The 24,527-nt window shown below is 52.5% G+C and overlaps 1 protein-coding gene across 1 annotated transcript in view; it reads left to right on the top strand.

Moving 5' to 3' along the window:
• Positions 1-20,217, top strand: part of CTNNA1 (catenin alpha 1) — a 168,422-nt gene extending 148,205 nt beyond the window's left edge. Inside the window, exons 11-18 of the mRNA XM_062189066.1 lie at positions 4,529-4,685; positions 11,478-11,678; positions 12,176-12,327; positions 15,918-16,028; positions 16,896-17,077; positions 17,168-17,273; positions 18,403-18,537; positions 19,180-20,217. Coding sequence (XP_062045050.1) covers positions 4,529-4,685; positions 11,478-11,678; positions 12,176-12,327; positions 15,918-16,028; positions 16,896-17,077; positions 17,168-17,273; positions 18,403-18,537; positions 19,180-19,467 — 1,332 coding nt within the window. The 3' untranslated portion in view covers positions 19,468-20,217. The remainder of the gene's footprint in view (positions 1-4,528; positions 4,686-11,477; positions 11,679-12,175; positions 12,328-15,917; positions 16,029-16,895; positions 17,078-17,167; positions 17,274-18,402; positions 18,538-19,179) is intronic.
• The last annotated feature ends 4,310 nt before the right edge of the window (positions 20,218-24,527 follow it).

The following is a 24,527-nucleotide window of genomic DNA, read 5'->3' as shown; positions in this document are numbered from 1 at the left end:
AGCTGACGGAGGGTGGCACCATTCACGCCGTGTTTGGTAGCGGAAGGCCGGTCCTTTGCCATCGATGTCCGCCCTTGCCACACACACGCAGCAACTTGTTGTGGTTCCACAGAAGCGGCATTTTCAGAGCTGTGGTGTAACCCAGTCGTAGTGAGAGCCTTGCTCGTGGCTGTCTGCGGCCTGAGTGAGCAAGAGTAGACACTCACGCTGGTTTCCATCTCTGACTGTGTTCTTGAGTCAGGGTCATTTTCTCAGACACGGGATTCTGCTGTGTGACAGATTCTGTTTTCAGACTCTCCTGTCCTAATACTTTTGCTTTATCTTGCATTTAGCCATCTCTTCATACTCATACTCTCTGTCTCCAAGATTTTCTTAGCTGTTTTCAACACCTAATTTCCTTGCTCATTTGTGAATAAATGTGCTGGTCTCTATACCCCTTAACACAGAGGGTGTTTCCATTGATTGAGGTTTGGTTAATCCACCTCAGAGAAGTTGAGCTACTTGTTTTGTTTCTTCAGTCATATTGATTTCTTAATAGACTGAATCCCACATATAACATATTAGTTGCCTTCTAAAGATCTGACAGCCCTTTCATTTTCTACCCCCACCTCCCCAAGGTATAGAAAGGTTGTTGGTTGACAGCGTATCTGTTTTCTGTAGCTGGATGGGTGACTGCTCATTCTAAAGTGCTTTCAGCTGACAGACCAGTTTCTCGCATAAACAAAGGTCACCTGCATTGAAAGGTGATTTGCTCAACTAACACCTTTTTTCTGCTGTTTCCATTTCACATCTCATTTTATTGGCTTAAAAGCCCATTCCATTGCTGTTTAACTCATGGTAGCAGTAGGGTGTACTGGTCAGTACCATCTTGATTTTTAAGGCAAATGACTCCAGAGTTTTACAACAAAGTGCTGTGTACATAATTATTTAACTGGTTTGTATATTTCTAATCCTAATTTACTAAGAGTCATCAGAAATGAGTAATTTTACCAAATGTCTTTTGTTAACAGTCCTGTGACAAAAAGGGGAGAGTTAACCTTAGACATAGTGCTTTACACTTATTATGCTGTATGAGACAATAAAGAAAACAGATTCTCTTTGAAATGGAAAATGCTCTGTGTTTGAAACATAATCAGGGCCCTACCCATGTTGATTTGGCTGTCTTAGGAAACATTTTCTCTAGCCAGATTTTTTTTTTTTTTTTTAAATTTTTTGGACAGGCAGAGGTGACAGTGAGAGAGACAGAGAAAGGTCTTCCTTGTCCGTTGGTTCACCCCCCAATGGCCGCCGCGGCCGGCGCGGTACGGCCGGCGCACTGCGCTGATCCGAAGGCAGGAGCCAGGTGCTTCCTCCTGGTCTCCCATGGGGTGCAGGGTCCAAGCACTTGGGCCATCCTCCACTGCACTCCCTGGCCACAGCAGAGAGCTGGCCTGGAAGAGGGGCAACCGGGACAGAATCCGGCGCCCCGACCAGGACTAGAACCCGGGGTGCTGGCGCCGCAGGCGGAGGATTAGCCTAGTGAGCTACTTCAGTGCTGGCTCTAGCCAGATATTCTTTGCACTCTGAAAATGCTGAGGACACATTCATGAAGTCCTGAGTTAATGAAGAGCGCCATACCTCTGTCTGCTCTGCAGCTACAGAAGGAACGGCAAGAAGAAGCAGAGCAGAAGCCTGGCCAGGCGGCAGGTGGGCAGCTGCAGACGGACGTCTCCGTCTCCACATTACCACCCAAGTCCAAACTCTTTGCAAAGCAGAGGGCTATTATTGATTAGAAAACTTGAGCTATCTGCATTTGTTAATCTGTAATTGACATGTTGATGGTCTACCGGTTGTTAGCATTTAGAGGGATGAGGAATAGTGGCCCCAGCCTGGTGGGTCTGACTCTTATTCAAGTGGCCACCATCAGTGGCTTCTTAGGGCTGAGTTAATAACTTCTGTTCAGCAAGAGGAGAGTTAGACACGCGATCCAAAGGTGAAAATGTCCCACACCCTGCTGCCGGCTTGCTGGATGTTACATAAACGCATTTATTCCTTGTAACCCATAAATGCTCTTTATAAAAGGGAGCTCCAAAACGTTAGTGGAAAATGGCATTAAATGGTGGTTATTTTGGTGTAGAAAAAATTTGACCTCCAGGTGCAGTTTTTTCATAATATACATTTAAACTTCTTCACCTGCTCTCCCATTGCAAGTCGGCCTCGTCATTCCCCCAGCTGATCTGCATGCCACTCAGCGTTTCCCTCATTCAGGAATGAAAGGAGCCGAAGAGACATTTCTCCAGAGAATATACACACGTGGTCAGTAAGCTCCTGAAAGGAGGTCCACTCCGTTAGCCACCAGGGAAATGCAGCCGAGACAGTACCGCCTCGCCCCCAGCAAAGCGGGGAAGTAGCCTGGGGCCCTCACACATGCTAGGGAGGACGTCAGATGGTGGTGCAGCCGCTGTGCGAAGACGTGAAGCAGCAGCTCCTCAACAGTTTTAGCCTCAAGTTCAGCCACAGGACCCAGCAATTTCATTCCATTCCAAGAGAAATGAGAACACAGAACTTAAATGTAAGGCTTACATATCCGAGGACGGGAGGCAGTTCAGATATCCGTCAACCAATGAACAATGAGGGGATAAGTAAAGTGTGGCATTTTTATGCCGTAGAATATTGTTTGTCAGTGAAAAGAGAGGAAGTACTGACACATACTACAGTATGAATGACCTTTTAGAATAGTTAAGTAAAACCAGCTAGTTAGGAAAGTCCACACATTTTAAATTCTGCTCCTAAGAAATGGGGAAATCCTCAGGGCTGGCGTTGTGGTGCAGTGGGTTAAGCAGCAGCCTGCAACACTGGCATCCCACATGGGCACTGGTTCCTATCCCACTGCTTCATTTCCAGTCCAGCTCCCTGCTAATGTGCCTGGAAAAGAGCAGAAAATGGGCCAGGTGCTTGGGTCCCCGCCACCCTTGAGGGGGACCTAGAAGAGTCTCCTGACTCCTAGCATTAGCAGGGCCCAGCCTGAGCCATGTGCCGTCAACTGGGGTGTGAACCAGCAGATGGAAGATCTCTTTCTTTGTCTCTCCCTCTTTCTGCAACTCTTTAAAATAAAGTAAATGAATCTTTAAAAAAAGAAGACAAAATGGGGAAAATAAACTGGTGACTGATTGCTGGAGCATGGGGGAAAGGAAAGTTGAGGGAAATGGAGGGTTACCGCTAGTGGCTTTCTTTTTGGAGAGAGAAAAATGCTCTAAAATGTAGTGTGGTGAATGCTGCACAGCTGTAGACACTGAACAGAGCCTAAACTGCACACTTGCAGGCTACGGGAATTACGTTAGTAGAACTTAACATTTCTGTTAAAACTTAATCATATACTTTCCAAGTAGCTTTTTTTTTTTTTTTTTTTTTTAATTTATTTGAGAGGTAGAGGTACAGAGGGAGAAACAGAGAGAAAGGTCTTCTATCCACTGGTTCAATCCCCAAATGGCCACAGTGGTCAGAACTGGGCTGTTTTGAAGGAAAAGAGTTAGAAAGATCTTCCATTCACTAGTTCAATCCCCAAATGGCAGGCGATGGCCAGGGCTGGGCCAGGCCAAAGTCAGGAGCCAGGAGCTTCTTCCAGGTCTCCCACATGGTTCAGGGGCCCAAGGACTTGGGACATTCTCCGATGCTTTCTCAGGATCATTAGCAGGGAACTGGATTGGAAGTGGAGCAGCTGCGACTGGAACCAGTGCCCATATGGGACCTCAGTGCTCAACAGGCAGAGAGGCTTAACCTGCTGTGCCACAGCGCCAGCCCCTGGAGAAGTATTTAAAAGAAGCAGATATCTGTCTCCCCCTCTATCGCTTTCCCTTTGTGTTTCAACTAAATAAGGCAGACCATAGCTCTGGGCTGCCCCTAGCCCACATCAAAGACTGGGGCCTAAGATTGAGTCCCACTCACACCTCTGATCCAGCTCCCTGCTAATGTGCCTGAGAGGCAACAGATGATGACTCCAGTGCTTGGGTTCCTGCCACCCACATGGGAGACATGGAGGGAGTTGTTGCTACCTGGCTTTGACATGACCCAGCCCTGGCTTTTGTGGGCCTATGGAGACTGAATTACAAGGTGGAAGATCGATCTCTGTCTCTTTGACTCTGCCTCTCAAAGAAAGAAAGAAAACAAATAAGAAACGGGATAGTCAGTTTAATGTAGCATATACTTCTGATTGGATGGTTTGGAGTATACTGACATACGTCCGTGTATAAGGAGAAAAAAGTCTGGAATTTAATGTCAGGGATGTAAAGAGTTGCCATCCCAGAGTGGAGAAATGTTTGTTTTACAATTATCTGTAGGTTCCACCTAAAATACTGCTTTGACAGAAAACTTACCGCTTAAGTCTTCTCTACTTCCTCTTTGTAGTAGTCACATTGGGACGCGTGGTATCGTGTCCTGGTGAAATTCACGGGAAACAAAGCCATGGCCACTGTGCTGACCAAACTGTCCTATCGTTTTCTTTGCATGACGCTGAGAAGGAAGCAACAAGGAGCTTTCCTGTCTTTTGCAGGTTATCAATGCTGCACTGGCATTGGCAGCAAAACCACAGAGTAAGCTGGCCCAAGAGAACATGGATCTTTTCAAGGAGCAGTGGGAGAAGCAAGTGCGTGTTCTCACAGATGCTGTCGATGACATTACTTCCATTGATGACTTCTTGGCTGTCTCAGGTAATGAGCTGGTTCCCCAGAGAAGCAAGTAAGGCTGTGCGTAATCACGTTCGTGTAAGTCACACTCATGGACAGTCTCACGCCCCCACGTCTGGGCAGGTAAATTATTCCAGCAATAATATTGTGCTGGTTTTCATTTTAATTAAAAAAAAGGGGGGGGGGGGCTAGCATTGACTGCTGAGCAGTGGGGGGTGAGATTGGAGCTGTTCCCTGTGGGGGGCTGGTCTAATCCTACAGGCACACAGGAGAAGACTGGCTGGTGAGGTGTTTCTTTGCTTGTGCAGGGTAGAGCCTCACCTCTAAGCCGTGGCGCGCCGGAGCCGTCCACCCTCTCGCTGCCAGTGTGCTTGCAGACAGCATGGCCCTGGAGCCAGGTCCCGACTGTGGTTATTTCTTGGGAGACTTGGAGAAGAAAGGGTTCTGGGCGCCATCCCCTCCCATTTCTTTTTCAATCACTTTTTTCCTTCCCGGGCAGCCTCTCTGTCTCAGAGATGATCATAGTTTAACTGCCTGCTTTCCTGAAGACTGTCTCCATGATGCACAGATAGAAAACAGAGAGGAAATATTTAACTGCCATTTAATTATGAACTTGCAAAAAATAAATCTGGGTAATTCACCTCACAAAAACAGTTGATTTCATTATATAAACATAAACTGGTAATGACATAGTAAATTGCATTCATATAGAAAATGTCTGTCAAGTGCAATAGATTTCAGCCCTGTCTCCTTAGGGTGAGTAACATTGCATGCATTCTGCATTTAATAAGCCTCTGTTGCCCTTGGCCGCATGGCTTGCTCTCTGGAAGTGCCAGGCTTCCTGAGGCCAGTGCCTGTGGGCAGAGTCGATGGCTGGGTTCTTGTGGGGCTGAAACTCCCTGTCACCCCAGGGGACCATAGGCTAGAGCGTGGGAGATGTGAGCGGCAATGGGGCTTGAAACGGAAGCAGGCTTAAGTACATGCACAGCACCGTCTCCGGCAGTGACCTATATAAGGGTGACAGTGTGTTCCGCATACCGATGGCTCCCTGTCTCTGCATGCTCTCCTTGGGATTGGTGGCTCTGGCTGGGTTTGAGAATGGGGGGAGCAGGCAGAAGGTGAACTGCCAAGGGGGAGGCGGGTGAGCCATGTTGCTGCAGGACTGCCAGATTGCAGGTGCTGGGACTTTAAAACAAAAACTAATTTGCAAGCACATCTTTGCAGGTGCCAAAAATGCAGCAATGGCTTTTTTGGGAAATCTTGGCCTTCTGTTGTTTTTCCCAATGAAGGACTGAATTATTCTTCTTCATAGGTTTAGAGAAAAACATTCCACCTTCACAGCACACTTTTAAGCAAACAAGGAATTCTGAAATCTAGATGCAAAGCCCCCCTGTGGACAGATACTCCATTCCTGAAGCCACTGCCTTGTGATGAGGCTGGGTGTAGTGCACACTGGATCTCAAGGGACTTTCAGTTCCTCTTTACAGTAAAATAAGATGAAATAGTCAAATGTCCCTCACGCAGGGGGCCTCAAGTCAGAGAACAAAGGGGATTCTGCAGCAGTGTTTAGTGGGATCCAGGCAGAAACCTTGGGGTACATGACATAAATCACAAGAATGGCACAGAGAAATCCAGTTCTTTTAACAGATACACCTTTGTTCCATTTTTATGCAAATGCATGAGTGTAGTGAGGATTGACTTAATGTTAAGGAGTTGAGACAGTTTCTGTTTCTGGGGTGGAAACATTGAGCAGTTCTATCAGGATGGTAGTGTGAGCTTCGTGTTCGGCCTGCCATGTTTTCTGAGTGTACTGTCATAGACTTGCTTAGTACTGTCAGATACTTTGGTGTTTAGTAGGGCAAGGCTATTGTTCACCATCCCTTTGGTTTTTTTCTTTTAAAGATTTTATTTATTCGAGAGGTCGAGAGGTCGAGAGAGAGAGGTCTTCCATCTGTTGGTTCATTCCCCAACTGGCCACAATGGCTGGAGCTGAGCCAAACAGGAGCTAGGAGCTTCTTCTGGGTCTCCCATATGGGATCAGGGGCCCAAGCACTTGGGCCATCTCGTTCTGCTTTCTCAGGCTGTAAGCAGGGGACTGGATCGGAAGAAGAGTAGCTGGGACATGAACCGGTACCTATATAGGATGTCAGTGCACGTCCCTTCAATTTTATGATGTGCTGTTTAGGAGCTGGGGTGGAGGGGAGACGTGCAGACGCCTGTGCAGCGTTGTGTTGGGGTGACGGGGCAGGCTGCCATGTTCAGACTCTGACGCTTCACGTGTCTCACCATGTCACCTGCAGCACAGGCAGCGTTCAGACAGGAAGCCACGTGTTGGCCTCACCCTGACCTGCCTCCTGGGCACACTGGTGTGTCGGTGGTCCTACTGAAGACAGGCTTGTTGCCGAGTTAGGAGGTCCCTGGCATAGGGCCGGGCTCGAGGTAGGTGGACTTCATAGGGTCAGGCTAAATGACAAGTAAGACCCCTGGGGTCTTGGGACCCTTTGGCAGTGTGTGTGGTCTTACAGAATATTTCCACTACACATTTTCTGCCGTCGGATTTCTATTAGGTTACAGGGCCTGGGTGTTGGCTGTAGCCCTGCCTGCTCACTGAGAGCCCATCCATGGGCCGGTTTTGCCTGGAGGAGGGCTGGGGTCCCTCTGCTTCTCTCACTGTCGCCTGTCTCGTCTGAGTCCAGAAGCTCCCTCATATTTGGTATAAATCATGTCCTGATACATGTTGCAGCAAGTGATGGTCTTCTTGGGTACAGCCTGGGGGAGCCACCAAGACCCCCCATGCTAGCGTTCTGCAGGAGGCTGCAGAGCAGGGGACACTTGGGTCACTCCGTGGCAGGTTGAGACAGTGGCATTTGTCTTTCAAGACAAGACCGTAAGGAGAGCAAGCAGGCTGCTCCCAGGGCAGGAGGAGTGGCGGCTCCTCTGCAGGGAGTGCGGAGCACCACCTTGCAGATGGCGTGGGTTGGGGTCCTGGAGCAGACTGAGGGTGTGTTCTTACTGACTGGTTCCCTTAGGGAGAGTGGCTTGAGATTTATCGAAGTGATAAAGACTTTAGATTTCATTTGAATTGTACTCGATAAATTGTGGGAATGTGATTTACTTTCTCACTCACTCTCGTTCATATTGAAGTCTTGGCTCTTTTTTTTTTTTTTATAAATGAGTGGTTCTAATTGGGTTAATTGTATTTTTTATGAAATACTTTTGCATTAAATACTTTAGGACAACATACAAGAGTGCTGATTGGGGCTTTCTTTTGTTAAGTCATGAAGTGTCAGTGTGCCCAGACAACTTGGTCTGATGTTGGTACAAAAGGATTACTGTACCTGTTTTTTCTTTTTGTGTTCAATAGCAAAACCTTAAAGCTATACTAGAGTTTCTTTGGAGGAAGTGATACAGGTATTGGTGAAGTCAGAAGCTTTGATTTGTGACTCCCATGTAAATCACACTGAACTTCGATTGAGTGGTGGTGATGTGAAAATACATGTGTGTGTGTCTGTGTGTGCACATGCGTGCCTGCATGGAGAGTGGAGCGTGAAGCACTGAGTAGTGCCTGGCCTCGGTGCGTGCACTGTCTGGAGCGTGCAGAGGCTGCACTAATAGAGATGCCCAGGGCAGAGGATGTGAGCAGGCCGTGGTCATGCACCACGCACCCGAGTTCTTACAGTGGCAGAGTGCCAGTTGGCACGGTTCCTGGAGGGCAGTTAGGTACCACATATCTACTTTAAACACGTATGCATTTTAACTCATTGCTAGAAGTTTTCCCCAGGGATAGGTTTCAGATGTCTGCCAAATGCCTTTATAAAAATGTTTTCTTCACCAGGAAGTCTAAGGAAAGACCGGCTGCGTGAGATTCGGTGGGGTTCTGTGCGGCTGTCACCGTGCAGGGGCAGATTTGCCAGGCAGAGGTAGAAGGGTTTTTACATGAAAGGGACAGTAGTGCCGATGATGTGACCCCTTTGTGTTTTTCATGTATATGTGTCCCTCCGTGTCGTCTAGATACAACTGACAGGTGGAGAGTGTGTGGATTTTTAAGCAGGCCTACAAATAGATAGTTGGATGTGTGGCTCAAAGGGCACCTGCTGGGAATTCAAAGGGATGTAGGGTTTTTGTTAGTGTGGGTGCCTCCTAACCTGTCACATTTGTACATGACTGGTAGACTCTCCCTCCCCCTCTGGGGTTCAAGTGTAGAGAGCAGGCGGGGTGCTCTTCTGGGTGTGTGTCTTTCATAGACAGCTGTTCAGTAAGGGGAGAGATTATTACTTTAGTCAGCTTCCTAAAATAGAAGATTTCTTTGTTGCTAAAGGATGCCATACCCTTCCCTTGTTTGGGGTCATCTGGGAAAAAAAAAAACAACATGAATTTAAGAAAGTCGAAATTGATTTTTTTAACATCAGGTATTTAGGGGAAGGTTAACAAATCCTTGCTGGAGGTTTGGGCTGCTTTGTTTAATGAACAAAAAAGAATGCCACCGCACTCCCAATCCCTGCCCCCAGGGTTAGCAGTCCTGGAACAGTAGGAGAAATCAGGAAGAGAAAATACCGGTGCGGAGCTTTGCTGGTACATCTTTTCTTTCCTTTGGACCACAGGATACAACGCAGAGATCAGGCTGTGTTAGATTCAATGAAAGCAGCAGCTTTTAACTGAAGGCCTTGTGTGATAGCGGCTCGGTACCACTTTATTTAGTTTAAATTTGTATTTGGAAAGATTGTATATGTTTGTGGGGGCCAGCATTGTGGCACAAGTTAATCCACTGCCTGCAGTGCCAGCATCCCATATGGGTGCTGGTTCAACTCCCAGCTGCTCCACTTCTGATCTGGCAAAATAGCAGAAGATGCCCAAGTCTTTGGGCTCCAGCCACCCAGGTGGGAGACCTGGATAGAGTTCCAGTCTCGTGGCTTTGGCCTGGCCCTGCCCCAACTGTTGTAGCCATTTGGGGAGTGAACCAGCTAGTGAAAGATCGATCTCTCTGTCTCTCCTCTCCTCTGTAACTTTGCTGTAAATAAATACACTTTTAAAATAATAACAAAAAAAGAGATACTTGTGGTCTAAATCCACTTCTCTTCGTTGAAATACCCTCCTAAAATTCATAAGAAGTTTGATGTTTACCCTTTCAATAGTGAAATGATGCGAATCTCATAAATTTTCAATTAAGAGAAGCCAAAATGTGGTCTTATATACTGGGGTCATCCATTTCCCTTCTGTAACAGGAATTCTTCCTATTTTTTTTTTTTCCAATGATTTATTTATTTATTTGAAAGGCAGAGTTTCAGAGAGGCAGCGAGAAAGAGGTCTTCCATCCACTGGTTCACTCCCCAAATGGCTGCAGTGGCTGGAGCTGAGCTGATCCAAAGCCTGGAACCCAGAGCTTCTCCAGGTCTCCTACATGGGTACAGGGGCCCAAGGACTTGGGCTGTCTTCTGCTGCTTTCTCAGGCATATTAGCAAGGAGCTGGATCAGAAGTGGAGCAGCTGGGACTCAAACCGGCGCCCATATGGGATGCTGGCACTGCAGGCAGGCTTTACCTGCTATGCCACAGCGCCGGCCTTGAATTCTGCCTGTTTCTGACTTTCCCTGCAAAGATGTTCGTTCTCGTTGTGACTTCCATCTGATCCCACCGTACTTGGGGCCCCAGAACACAGTCCCTTGAGGATCTTTGCAGGGCGCCTTGTGACAGGGCTGCTCCGGGCCAGGTCAGCTTGCGTGCTCTCTGCCTCCACGCCCCCTAGATGAAGGAATCACATTTGTGACCCAGTTCTTGTTTGGTGTCGTAAGAGGCCAGGTTTACTGTGGGGCTGTCAGGTGTAACTTGACTGTGTTAGCAGATGCTGCCAGGAAGGGACAGTGTTTTCTGGAAGTGGGTTAATTGTACCCTCGATAATGGTGTGTTCAAAGCAGTAGGCAGCTAGGGCTGGCAAAAAGAAGAACGAGAAAGAAGAAAAAAAGCCCAGGGTGACTGCGTTGGCTCTAATTATTTTGGTCCTTTGAGAGAAGCTTGGTCTTCGGCCTGCTCGGCTGGTCACTCTGCTGGTCTGGGAGTGAACATGTAGTTCTGTGTCTTAGAGCTCTGTCCAAGCAGGAGGCCTGGCAACCTGTCACACGGACTCTGCTGGTGGTCCCTGCGGCTCTGCGTGTGCCCATGCGCATGTGCCTCAGCTGTCTTGCTGGCTGCATCACCCCTGAACTCACCTGGCCACTCTTGGACATTGTGGTTGCTTTCACTTTGTTGTTAAAATTGGCTTGCTCTGTGCTTCCTGAAAACCCAGTCAGGTGTTAGGCATCGGGGCAGATAGTTCGGTGGGCGTCCGAATGCAGCCTGCCGACCGGTGGGAGCCATTACCGCCCTAACGGGGTCCTAGGGTTTCTGCCTCGAGGGAGCCGGCAGCTTCCGCAGTAGAGCCGCATGTGCCTCAAGAGGGCCCCTCCGAGGCCCTGCAGAACTGGCTCCAGGTGCTTCTGGGCTCCTCCTCCTGCCCCGGGTCTGCTGGCTTCTGGGAGGATGGTCTGCACAGCAAGTGGGGAAGGGCTGTGCGGGAGCAGCTTTGCGGGGGCTTCCTGACAGAGAAAGCGACGGGACTGAGTTCTGTAGCGAGAATGTTCTGCCGGGTGTGCAGTACAGCTGCCGGTCACCCGTGGCCGCTCTCCTTTCTTTGTAAAACCTGGACCCAGGATTGTTACTCTCGGGGTGGTCAGTTTCAGTTGCTGTGGTGACATGGTAGATGTGGCCAGCAGCAGCCACATGCTTCGTAAGTGACAGGGACAGCCACTGCTGTCGCCATCATTGAGCCTCTCCTTGTCCCACAGAGAACCACATTTTGGAAGACGTGAACAAATGCGTCATCGCTCTGCAAGAGAAAGATGTCGACGGGCTGGACCGCACAGCGGGTGCCATCCGCGGCCGGGCAGCCCGCGTCATCCACGTGGTCACCTCAGAGATGGACAACTATGAACCTGGGGTCTACACAGAGAAGGTTCTGGAAGCCACCAAGCTGCTTTCCAACACAGGTGCGGGACTCCCTAGAAAGTGCTCACAGACCAGGGTGGGTTCAGCTGTCCTGTTAACCCAGACCCCATTGTGACGACCTAGGGTTCACAGCTCAGCTGCGGCCTGGAGTCTGGGTCCTTCATCCGACTTGGGAGTCAGAGCCCGTGGACTCCAGGCCGCAGGGTCAGGTGCCTCTCGGGAGTGGTCGGGATTCATTGTGATCGCTGAGGGAGACTTGTGAGAGAGGTCTCCCGCGGGAGTCGGCAGCACACGGAGCCGGCTCCGATCTGAAGCCAGGTCTCACTGTAGAGCTCAGGTTCTTCCCCGCCGCACCCTGCACTGCAGAGGCTGGTCAGCGACGAAGGTGGCCGTGAAGCGCTGCGGTGAATGTATTTCACCAGGAATGCCCTTCCCCCAGTAGAAGCGGAGGCCCTTCGGCATGAGCCTCGTGGCCTCTGAGGGCCGGCAAGGCTGCGGGGGCTCAGCCAGCGCCATCTGCTGTGCTCTCCCCCGACAGTCATGCCACGCTTTACCGAGCAAGTTGAAGCTGCCGTGGAGGCCCTCAGCTCAGACCCTGCCCAGCCCATGGACGAGAACGAGTTTATTGATGCCTCGCGCCTGGTGTACGACGGCATCCGGGACATCAGGAAGGCGGTGCTGATGATAAGGGTGAGTAACTGTGCGTACCTGCACCTTGGGCGCTGTCACAGCTTCTCCCTTATCATCCGCTCAGCTCGAGCAATGTGTCATTCTGAAATCGGCAGTATGTTAGGTCCATGAATCTAAAGGCTGCTGGAGTAGGATGTATTTCATCACGCTGTCTGAAACAACTGTGGATACAAGTTTAGAGCCCAAACTTGGGCTGAGTAGGGGAGCCAGCATGAGCCGGCCTTGACGATTTAATTTAGAGTAAATGTCCCCATGATAGAGAGGAGCTGTTTTCTTCAGAGAGGCCACAGGCAGCAGGCAGGGAGCCCTGTGTTCAGGTAAGGGGAGGGTCGTGGCCCTAGCTGGATGGCGCTGTCACCTGTTCTGGGCCTGCAGCACCCATCTTGTCTGAGCACCTTGTCACTACCTGACAGAACGTCCAGGGCCGGGGTGGAGGGTCCCTGGGGCTCAGCCCAGTCTCCCAGCTGGCTCTCCACAGCTGGGTCCCGGTGCGCCGCCCCGAGTGCAAGCATACTGCTCAGGAATCTGAGGGTGGGGTTGTGAGTACTGTCCTGAGGGCCACCTGGCTGTCCCCCTGGGGGTGTAGCCAATCCCTGACCCAGCTGCGGAGCCCGCACTTGGCTGCTTGGCAGTGCTGGGGATCTTGCCGACCTGAGGGCGTTCATTTGTCCCTTCCCGGTTTCCCATGGCAGACAGCAATTCTGTCCTGTGCAGCCTCACCAGAATGTCACTGGCAAAAGGCCATCTCCATGGCAGTTGACACCATGATGATCCCCTCGAGTGCAGAGTAGAAATTCCTGGGCCAGACTCCACTCTGTGTGGGGGAGGGGCTGCTCCTGCACGCTCCAGGCCCTCATGGCCATTTTGGGGGTGGGGAGCAGCAGGCTAGTGGGGCTTGCACTTGCTGTATTCCTGCTGCCGTGCTAAAAAGGACCTGTGTTCAGCAGAGGCCTGGTGTGTGTATAGATGAGAAAACCAGTGGCTCTCACTTGTGGGTAAAAGAGCCGCAGAGACCACATACCCCGGGGGAGGGCCCAGAGCGGTTTCTCCAAACCTGTTTCCGAGCTGGCACACAGAGAATGCTCCTGACCACCAGGACTGGGCTGAAGCCAGGCCTGCTCGGGCTCCGGGAGCAGCAGGAGCGGCAGGGCAGCACAGGCGCCGGCAGGCAGTGTCGGCTCCCTTCCAGCAGGTTCCCTCGTGACGCTCGCCTCTGCTAAGTGGCAATAATGGTGGTTTTGATGGTTTTACTCAGGTAAAATGTCGGCCATGTGTTCGCCCAGGGCCGGGTACGTGATAGCTGTTTCTCACTGTGTCCGTGCTGTTCTGGGACAGAAAATAACGAGGGTCTGAACCCAGCTGGGGACAGTCAGGCAGGTGTGGTGTGAGAGCACCGGGGAGGGAGCCTTGTAGGGCAGCGTGGCTTGGTCAGCTGTGGCAAGGGCAGAGAGAGGCCTCTGACTCAAATCCTGTCCATTGCCTCCTTTGCCTTGCAAAACAGCAGATCGCAGGCTGAGCAGGTGCGGCTGCCCTGATGGAGTCCCTGAGACTAAGACCAGAGCTGCCCCCAATGTCCTGCAGCAGTCACCACGCCCCTCCATCTGTCCTGGGGCTCTTAGAGTGCCTGCTCCCGCCTTCCCCTGCGCTGGGCCCCGAATTCACCCACAGACTGCACTTTCCCCCCGTGGGTCCGGTTATCTTTCCAGTCACAAGGGAGAAAAACCTCCAGACAGGCGCGGCCTGTCAGAGTCCTACAACTCTCCCTGCCATGAGTCCACCTGCATCGATCCATGGGCTCCAGCCCCAGTTCTGGCCTTGAGAGCTGACGGCCTTCCCAGCTTCCCCTTGGAGCCCTTCAGTTCTGTTTGGGTCTCCTACTGCTCATCAGATCGGAGAATCTACACCTCTGCCTCCCCCTGGAGTCACACGGAGCCTCTCCACTGGTGCCTGTTCCTCCCTTAGTCCCTCCCAGTCTCTCATCCAGAGAGCGCAGCGCTTACACTGCCTCGAGCCTCTCTCTCCTGCTCTCCTGGGAACGAGGCAGCGCCCCTCACTCGCCTCCCTCCACGGTCCTGCCCCACTGCCTTCGTGGACACTTGCACAGGAGACCTTCTTGCCACTTCTGTAGGATTATAGCCCCCTGCACCTGTTGAGTCAGCATGACTCAACAGATGTATGAGTGATAAATGAAAGAAACAGGTAGTGCTTGGTTTTCTTGGCAAGAACTTGTCTCGGGGTCATGATGGGCTGTGGAGGGCGTGAGGAGGTGGCGGCCATGCTGGGGCATGGGGTTTGTGCCGCTGCATGAGCAGGACTGGGACCTCATGTGGCTGTGCTGCTGCGTGACTCCTGCCACCTTGTGTGGTCCCCCCCTCCTACCTCACTGCCCCTCACTGTCTCAAGGCAATAGTGAATCACGAGTGCTACTTGTTTGTGCAAAATAAGAATTTTATTATTTAAAGCAAAAGCTAAATCCTGGGTTTTACTCCTTTGATTGCCACAACACTGCTTGATAATTTATTTAATTTTTCCATAAAGTAGGAAAAGTTACCCAAGTCTGCTTCATGCTGGATAAAACACCTCTGTTTTAAGACAGCACCTTTTCCACTGAAGAGAATTCTCAGCTTTGTCTGAAAATGCAGGTGTTGAAAAGTATATTTTTAATGTGAAAACTGGGGTGGGTATTTGGCCTAGCAGTTGAGATACCATTGCATCCCATATCAGAGTACCTGGGTTCAGGCCCAGCTCCGTCCTGTCTCAGCTTCCTGCTGACGTGTACCTAGGCTGCGGGGTGATGGCTCAAGTAATTGAGTCCCTGCCACTTACATTGGAGACGGAGGCACAGATTGAGTTCCTCACTCCCGGCTTTGGCCTGGCCTAGCCCTGGCAGGCACTTGGGGAATAAATTGGCAGTGGAAGCTCAAAGTATTTCTCTGCCTTGTCAATAAATAAGGTCTTCACTTTTTTTAAGCTCTATATTTATTTGAGAGGCACAGTTACATAGAGAGAAAGGGAGAGACAGAGAAGTCGTCTTCAATGATTCACCCCCCAAATGGCTGCAACAGCCAGAGCTGGGCTGATGTGAAGCCAGGAGCTTCTTCCTGGTCTCCCACGTGGGAACAGGGGCCTAAGGACTTGGGCCATCTTCTGCTGCTTTCCCAGACCATAGCAGGGAGCTGGATCGGAAGTGGAGTAGCTAGGACTTGGTCGTCTACATGGGATGCTGGCACTGCAGACAGCAGCAGCTTAACCTGCTGCGCCATGGTGCTGGCCCTGCTCTTCAGTTTTTAGGAAATTTTTATGTTCTATAAAGAGAGTCGCAATTCAGTGGTAGAAACCGAGCCCTAAGCTTGAAGTAGCAGCCAGGCCTTTGGGGCATGCTGCCGTGCGGCCCACACTTGTGGTATGGTGGGCCGGGGCATCTGCCGTATGCACCATGACGCAGAAGCTCATGGGAGAAATGGCGCATGACTCCATCAGGCACAATTCTCCAGGCTGCTGCCTGTTCAAACCCAGAGGTCTGGCCTCCATGCATCCTGGCTGCGAGGCCCCAGGCTGCAACTGACTCCTGATCCCTGTCTCGGTGGCAGACCCCAGAGGAGCTGGATGACTCTGACTTTGAGACGGAAGATTTCGATGTCCGAAGCAGGACAAGCGTCCAGACTGAAGACGATCAGCTGATAGCCGGCCAAAGCGCCCGGGTAAGGACGTGCTCCAGGCTGGGGGGCTGGCTCCTTTGCTCCGCAGACCTGCCCTGTCCCCCTCAGGCCTGGCCTGTATCACTTCCTGGGGAACACTCTGCGTGCTTGGATCATTCTTCCTCTCTCCTTGTGGCTCCTGCTGGTCAACTGTAGGCCCCTCCAGAGTGTCGCCTCAGCTGTGCCCTGGGGCCCAGTCAATGCCGTGTTTGTTACAAGGTTGTGAAATCTGACCAGGATTGCTGGCTTTGCCCATTACACTGACACCATGGGTGTGAGACAGTGAATTATTCATGGGTTTAAGAAAATAACAGTGGCACATTGAAGAAAGGCAGGCAGAGCTGTTGCATTCATTTGAGTCATTAAATCTTCAATCAATAGTATTTATGCTTTTGGGAAGACGCCAAGAAATATTTCTAAGGAGTTTGTTTTTTTCAGTCCTTGGAAATCATTCTGTCTTGAGCAGCAAGCATCTCGGGAAGCCGAGGAGGAGCCGTGGGCCTGTGTTGTGTGGCCAGCATGCACACCCTGAGCTCTGCCAGCCTGCTGCAAGGCTGCCTTGAAGAGTGGGAAGGGGCAGTGCGCCGGCATGAGCCCCTTCTCCCACTGCCCGCCCCTGCACAGGAGGCAGAGGCTGGAATCTGAGGGTCTGCCCGTGCGCGGATGAGATTCCAAAGCCTCCCCATTAGCCTCCTACCCCTCACACCAGAATTGGTTCTTGACAGTGGGCCGGGAGTCTGGGCTGCGGGGAACGTCTGTGAAAACGAGCAGCAATGGCCCTCGAGGCCAGTGGCGCGTGCTGAAGGCCTGTCCTCGCTGTGGGAGCGTCCGCCCTCGCTCTGAAGGCTCCCTCTGTGCCCCTGGTTGCAGGCGATCATGGCGCAGCTTCCTCAGGAGCAGAAAGCCAAGATCGCCGAGCAGGTGGCCAGCTTCCAGGAGGAGAAGAGCAAGCTGGACGCGGAGGTGTCCAAATGGGACGACAGCGGCAACGACATCATTGTGCTGGCCAAGCAGATGTGCATGATCATGATGGAGATGACCGACTTCACCCGGTGAGCAGCTGCCCTGTGTGGAGATGGGGGTTGCTGTTCCCCTCCCCCCGTTACAGGGGCCTGGTCTACAACCATCCTTGTTCCCTGCAGAGGAAAGGGGCCGCTCAAAAACACATCCGACGTGATCAGTGCTGCCAAGAAGATTGCAGAGGCAGGGTCCCGGATGGACAAGCTGGGCCGAACCATCGCCGACCACGTAAGTGACGGAGCCCAGCTCGGGCAGCCCGGCACGTCCACTCTGTCCTTGCCTTCTCGGCACTGTCCCCAGCTCGCTCTCCCAGTTGAACACTTATTTCTCGAGCCAGGCCCCATTCCGTGTCCAGAGAACGGGCCTCCTCTCCCAGAGTTTGCCTACCCTTCTTGCTTCTCCAAACTCAGCCCCACGAGTACCACAGGATGAGTGACAGCTGTCCTGAGCACACCAGCCTGTAATACGCGTTGTTGCCTCTGATGGCAAACGCATCTTGATCAGCATCTCCTGCCTGGTGTGGCTGGGCCACCGTGGCCTCTTCCCACTCCATTCTCCAGTCCAACACGCATGGCGTCTCCTTGCTCCGGTGGCTTCCCAGAATAAGGTTCAGTCCCACTCTGATTCACTGAGCCCCCGGCTCCCTGGGAGATGGTGTTGGGTGGTAAATTTGTGAGGGAGGGTACAGCCTTCTAACCCAGCCCTGGGAGTGGGCAGCAAGATGGGCCCTGGGCAGGGGCCACCCTTCTCCCTGTGGCTGGCCAGGTCCTTGCGTCTCAGCGCTGTCTCACTTTGGTTGGCTTACCATCTTCCCCTTTGTCTATGGCGAGCATCTCCTTTTCTCGTGGCCAGGTCTCGTTCGCCATGGCTTTCTCTGACCTCAGGCCACAGGCTCCCTGATGCTGCAGAGTTAGTGAGCAGAGGCTGCTGGAGGTGGGAGGTGGGAAAGAAATGTAACGAGAAGACAAGCCGATTTGGTGACTCTCCCCCCGCCCCCACAAAATGCCATGCATACAGGGAGTCTTCAGAGTGTTTGTGGAAAACACATATGAAAAGATGGTACATGTGTTTTGTTTGTTTGTTTTCTGGCGGGCGGGGGGTGCGGTAAACCAGAATAAACTTGTTTCTCCGCAAACAGTCTGAAGGGGGCCAGTACTGACGGCACAACGAGGGCCAGTGTGCCTCTTGTGAGCACGGAGAGACCAGGGCTAGCTGCTGACAAATTCGCCTCCCTGCTCTTGGCTCCAGCAGGGTGTGCAAGTGGGCTGGTGCCTTGCTGCCCTTCAGCAGTAGCGCGGAGTGGGGGCGGTGGGGGCCCGGGCCTGGAGTGCTTGGTCCTAAGCTCCCTCTCCCACAGTGCCCAGACTCGGCCTGCAAGCAGGACCTGCTGGCCTACCTGCAGCGCATCGCCCTCTACTGCCACCAGCTCAACATCTGCAGCAAGGTCAAGGCCGAGGTGCAGAACCTCGGCGGAGAGCTCGTTGTCTCTGGGGTGAGTGATCTCGAAGGGAGGAAGGCCCCGGAGGAGCTGCTGACGCCGGGTGCTGTGTAGAGCCCCAGTCCCGTGGCGGCCACAAGCTGCACGGCACCCCCGCTCCATGCGCCACTGCTACTGGAGGCGGAGCCAGGCTGCTTACTAGGAAATCTCTTTCCATCTTCCTTGTTTCTCTCCCCCCTCCGTGAGAGGAGTAAAGCCTGTTTGGAAATTGCAAGACAGACACAGGCTTTTTGCTCAGCTCCCCCATGCCCTCCTAGGCCTGCACTGCACCCCGTAGGAGAGGAGTCCCATGGCAGCCCCCACCGTACCAGTCACTCCTCGGTGGCACCATGTCTGCCCTTGTCTTTGGAGAGTGCATGTTCTCTAAGTGAGGGGGGGAGACCCCTGTGCCGACTGATAGCTTGGGAGGTGGTTCTGGGTGATGGCCCGACTGTCCGTCCCAGGCCTGACAGGGAAGACACAGGTCCCCAGCGGGTAGGAGGGTTTTCATCACTGCTTCCTTCCTCCTCCAGGGGAGCTGCCGTGCGGGGGTGGCAGGACTCCCTGGGGGAGGGCTGCTGCTCAAGCCCTGGCCTGGGAGAGGACACTATGTCAGGTCCTGCGCGACCGCTCACCGCGGCCCTCTGTGCCTCACAGGTGGACAGCGCCATGTCCCTGATCCAGGCAGCCAAGAACCTGATGAATGCCGTGGTGCAGACGGTGAAGGCCTCCTACGTGGCCTCCACCAAGTACCAGAAGTCTCAGGGAATGGCGTCCCTGAACCTTCCCGCTGTGTCCTGGAAGATGAAGGCTCCTGAGAAAAAGCCTTTGGTGAAGAGAGAGAAGCAGGATGAGACGCAGACCAAGATTAAACGGGCGTCGCAGAAGAAGCACGTGAACCCCGTGCAGGCCCTTAGTGAGTTCAAAGCCATGGACAGCATCTAAATTCAAAGCCAGGGCCAGCCACCCCCAGCCCTCAGAGCTCCTGGGGCTCGGTCACTAGCGGGTTTGCTAAGTAGACACTGACATTAGATTCCAGAGGGATGTAGGCACACTTTGAACCCTGCCAGTTGGCAAACCTTGCAAAGACATATTTGCGTTTAAGTTGGGCAGAAGTGCTTTTAGAATTCAGGAGCATATTTCTAGCTATATTTTTATATGCTTAAATTTTTAAAATTCCATAACCAAAGAGAATTCCACATTAACATGTTAGTGATGCTCTTGACCAAATGCTGATACCCACTGCTGGACAAAAAGAATCCATGACTCAGCCTTGGGTCAGGAGAGAGTGGCTCCCGGCAGTCCCTGGGCAAGGACAGTTCTCTCGGGAGGTCGCCAGGGGGACAAACCCTAAGAAACTTAGCAACCGAGTCTCTATGACATGAGAATTTTAACGCTTGGTTACAATTACTAATGTACTCTGCTGTGGAACTTCAGAAAGTTGCTTCTCCAGCTAGCAGGTTGTGATGCTGTCATCGGACCAAGCTCCTGCCCCCCTTTCTCCCAGCTGCAAGCTCCTCATTGGGGTCACTTCTGATCACCAGTGTTCCCTGCCTTGGGCAGTAATCTAGTCTTTACCTTATTTGTGATTACTACAGCAATCACTTGAGCTGCAAGGTCTAATTTTACTGTCTTATTTAAATTTTATGAATTTTTTACACTAACATTCCCCAATAAAGTCCACTTTCAAACCAAGACCAACTGGCCAAAGCTGTTTTCTCTGCCAGAGGGATACCAGGGCCGACTCCTGCCAGCCCACAGCTGGGAGCGTGGGATCCGTCTGTCATGTCAGAACGCTGGGAGCATCCTGAGCTGTTCCCGCCCGGCATAGCTGAGCCTCCGGAGCAGAGCGTCTCCGTGTCACACACACCCCCATGCCCCAGGGCCTGCTCATCTCACTGAACGATTCTCTTCTGGGACTCCTGGCTCCAGAGAGCCCTCCCCTTTCTCTGGTTGCTGAGCCGTGGCTGACTCCGCTCTTCGGGCTTCCAGTCCCATCTCAATGCTGCCTTCACCCTGCAACTTGGATGTGGGACTTGGAGTCTCAGACTTGACCCATCCAAACTGCACTCACCACCCCCAGGACACACCAAAGCCCTCCTCCCTGCTCTCTTCCTCCCCTTAGCCCCACCCCCTGCTGGCACGACCCAGCTGCCATTTCTTGGGGCAGATGCCCGAAGTCAACTGAAGTGCACACGGGGTCTACTGCTCATGGAGTCTGCGCTATCGCCTGGCCTGAGCAGCATGCTGTCATTACCATGTGACAAATCACCCTGCCACTTAACAGCTCAAACAAAAAGCATTACCTCCCAGTCTCGAAGGTCAGGAATCCAGGAGCAGCGCAGCTGGGTGCCTGATTGGGCCTCATGAAGTAGCAGCCGAGCTGTCAGCGGAGGCTGTGGTCCCTGAAGGCTTCACTGGGGCTGGGTCTGCTCCAGGCTTGCTCATTCACGTGGCTCCTGGAAGAGCCAGTTTCCTCTGAGCCAGCTTCCCCGGGGAATCCGTGACCACAGTAGGAAGGAGTAACAGGCAGATGGGAGCCACAGCTCTTTTAAAACATCACAGGGAGTATTATCTAACACTTAGCACACTGGCTGGGATGCCGGAGACCTATGTTTCAGTGCCAAGCTGAGAGTCCTGGCTCTGGCTCCCAACTCCAGCTTCTATCGGTGCAGGCCCTGGGAGATGGCAGGTGGTGGTTCAGGTCATTGGGTGCCTTGCCATCCACGTGGGAGACCTGGATAGAGCTCTGGCTCTTGCGGGCAGTTGGGATGTGACCCAGCAGTTGGGAGCTCCCAGCTCTAGAACTTTGTGAGAAGACACAACCCAGTGCGAATGTCAGGGTTAGCAAACAGCCTCCCCTCACACCTGCTCCCCACAACAGGTCATTCCCTCAGCAGAGAGCTCCCATCGCCTCACGTCCTTCCCCTGGGGCTTGTGGCGCCCCTGCCTGGAGTGCATCCTCCCCGAGACACCCCTGGGCCAACCTGAGCATTTCCTTTAAGGGTCTCAACAAGCAGCCCCCTGGCACAGCAAAGCCCCCTGCCCTCAGCTCCCAGCACTGACCTGCACTACATGCCTGTTCCGTACATGCCTCCTGCAAGGCCCACACTCTGTTCACTGAGTCACCAAGGCCCAGGGCACTGGGAGGTACACTTGGAGATCTGTCTGTAAATGACACGGTGCTACTGTCGGGGCTTTTGTCCCCATCAAGTTTGGCACACTGCCAAACTGCCTGAGCCCACAGCCTTACCTGGATCCCTGCAGAGGCCCCCGAAGCAGCCTGCACCACACAACTGACCAGTGGAGCCTCCACGTAAGCCCGAGCGGACCACCCACTGCCCTCCTGCCACACTGGCGGCCCGGCATTGCTGTGGCCACCTCATGGCCTGCACCCACACCAGGTGCTTCCTGGGATCCCCTGCTTGCCCCGTGAGCCATCACAGAGCCTATCTTCCCTGCACCTCAGTCCCTAGTGCGTGGTCGCCACATCCCCCGGGGCTTAAGGCCATCGCGGGGGTGAGCACATCCCATTTGTGCAGAGATGCAAACAGGTGACTAACCCCTCCTCAGTCATGGAAACGCATATGGGTACCACAGCAGGAACCAACCAGCCCCTGCCCAGGATGCCCTTGGCCTTGTTCCTGCCTTTGCTCCACAAAGGGCTTGGCAAGGGCTTGACAGATGTAAGATGAAGTCCCCAAACACACTGGAGGCAAAAAGCCAGCAACCCAGGTGGCCCCAGAGGTGCTTCCAGCAGTTCTGGGAGTCCCAGCCCCGTGCCCACTGTAGGGCCATGTCGGCCTCCAGGCGCCGACCTGAGCAGCGGCTGCTGGTGGGTCTTGAGCTGTGGGCTTCCCAGGCGTGCCAGGGGAGAGCCTGTGCATCAGGGAGCCTGGAGCAGGTTGTGGTGAATGCAGTTAAAGGCATGCGTTGATTGTGGTGTCAGAACCACCGTAAAATCCAGGCTCAGATTTTCTATAATATGCATTTCCCATGTTATGAAAAATGTGTCACGCCAAAGTAAACCTGCACTTCTGGTTCCATTTCCCCTCACCTTTCTGAACGACCTCGTCTGAGCATCCTCCTACCACACTCACACAGGAGCCACCCACGCCTGGAGGCTCTGTGGGGCTGGCTGCGTCCCCGACACCCACGTGAGGCGCTGCCACGGGTGCAGGAGGGGCGCCTGCGGGCCTTGGGCAGCAGGAAGACAGAACCAACACCAGTGTGAGTTACCGGCGACACGGCGACATTACCCTGGCCTCACTTCTGGAAGTGCATACAAGCAACACCAACACAACTTGCAGTGAGATCCACAGCAGCTTCCGTTTCCACAGTGTGGGCGCTGGCGCCCACGTGCAGTCACCCCGTTCTCTCCAAGGCCCAGGCTGCAGTACGACGTGTGGTGGCTTCACCCGCTACACCACAGTGCCGGCCCCTATGACTGATTGAGTTAAATGTTTGCGTAAGATGTGAGGCCCACAGGTCAAGGCTTCTTGCAAACATCACGGCTGTGCAGCTGCTGCAGCACAGTTCACTGCAAAGGCCCTCTGCCCCTCTCTGGCCACTGAGTGGCTTTTGCACCTGCATCAAAAGTAAGTTTAGAGGTGGGTGTGGGTCTCAAGCCAGGTTTCAAGTCTCAGCTCTGCTTCCAATCCCACCTTCCTGCTAGGAGGCAGGAGGTGCTGGCTCACCTACATGGGTCTCTGCCACTTGTGTATGAGACTTGAGTTGCATTCCAGGCTCCTGGCTTTGGCCTGGCCCAGTCCCAGCTTACTGTGGGCACCTGAGGAGTGAGCCCACACATTAAACATACCTCTGCCTTTCTCTCTGTTTCAAATAATTAATTAAAAAGAAAAATTGATTAAGTATTCAGTAGCCCCTTCTCTGTGGTTTTGCTTTCCATTATTTCAGTTACCTGCAGTCAACCATGGTCCAAAATTTTAAATGGAAAATTCCAAAAATAACTCATGAGTAGCATGATGAAATCTCACACTGGGGCCAGTGCTATGGCGTAGAGGATAAAACCGCCACGTACAGCACCGGCGTCCCATATGGGTGCTGCTTTGACTCCTGGCTGTTCCACTTCCGATCCAGCTCTCTGCTATGGCCTGGGAAAGCAGTGGAAGATGGCCCAAGTCCTTGGGCCCCTGCACCCGCATGGGAGACCTGGAAGAAGCTCCTGGTTTCTGGCTTCGGATTGGCCTAGTTCTGGCTGTTGTGGCCACTTGGGTTGGAAGACCTCTCTCTCTGCGAAACTCTTTAAAATAAATAAATCTTAGGAAAAAAAAAAATCAGCAATCTGAGATGTGAAAGTAAAGAAAGAAAAGATATCAGGTTTAAAAAAAAAAAAAAAAAAAAAGCCGGCACCGTGGCTCAATAGGCTAATCCTCCGCCTTGCGGCGCCAGCACACCGGGGTCTGTTCCAGGTCAGGACGCCGGATTCTGTCCCGGTTGCCCCTCTTCCAGGCCAGCTCTCTGCTGTGGCCCAGGAGTGCAGTGGAGGATGGCCCAAGTCCTTGGTCCCTGCACCCCATGGGAGACAGGATAAGCACCTGGCTCCTGCCTTCAGATTAGTGCGGTGCGCCGGCTGCAGCACACTGGCTGTTGGAGGGTGAACCAACGGCAAAGGAAGACCTTTCTCTCTGTCTCTCTCTCACACTGTCCACTCTGCCTGTCAAAAAAAAAAAAAAAAAAAGAAAAAGAAAAAGAAAAAAAAGATATCAGGCATAGTTTATTCATAAAACACATTTTCCACAAACTTTCTGAAGATTCCTCATTTCTGTGTGGGTCAATGAAGGAATATAAAAAGTTTGTGGAAGATGATATTTTAAGGTAAGTTTAGGACTGGGCATTGAGCACAGGGGTTTAGCCACTGCTTGGGATGCTTGCATCCCAAATTGAGGCGTCTGGTGTGACTCCTGGCTCCTTTCTGATCCAGCGTCCTGCTGATGCATCTCCTGAGAGGCAGCAGGCGATGGTTCGAGTACTTGTGTCCCTGT

This window comes from Lepus europaeus, chromosome 4 (genome assembly GCF_033115175.1).
Source record: "Lepus europaeus isolate LE1 chromosome 4, mLepTim1.pri, whole genome shotgun sequence".
In the NCBI taxonomy this organism is placed as follows: Eukaryota; Metazoa; Chordata; class Mammalia; order Lagomorpha; family Leporidae; genus Lepus; species Lepus europaeus.
Note: the sequence above shows the minus strand (reverse complement) of the source record. Positions and strands in the feature narration are given on the sequence as shown.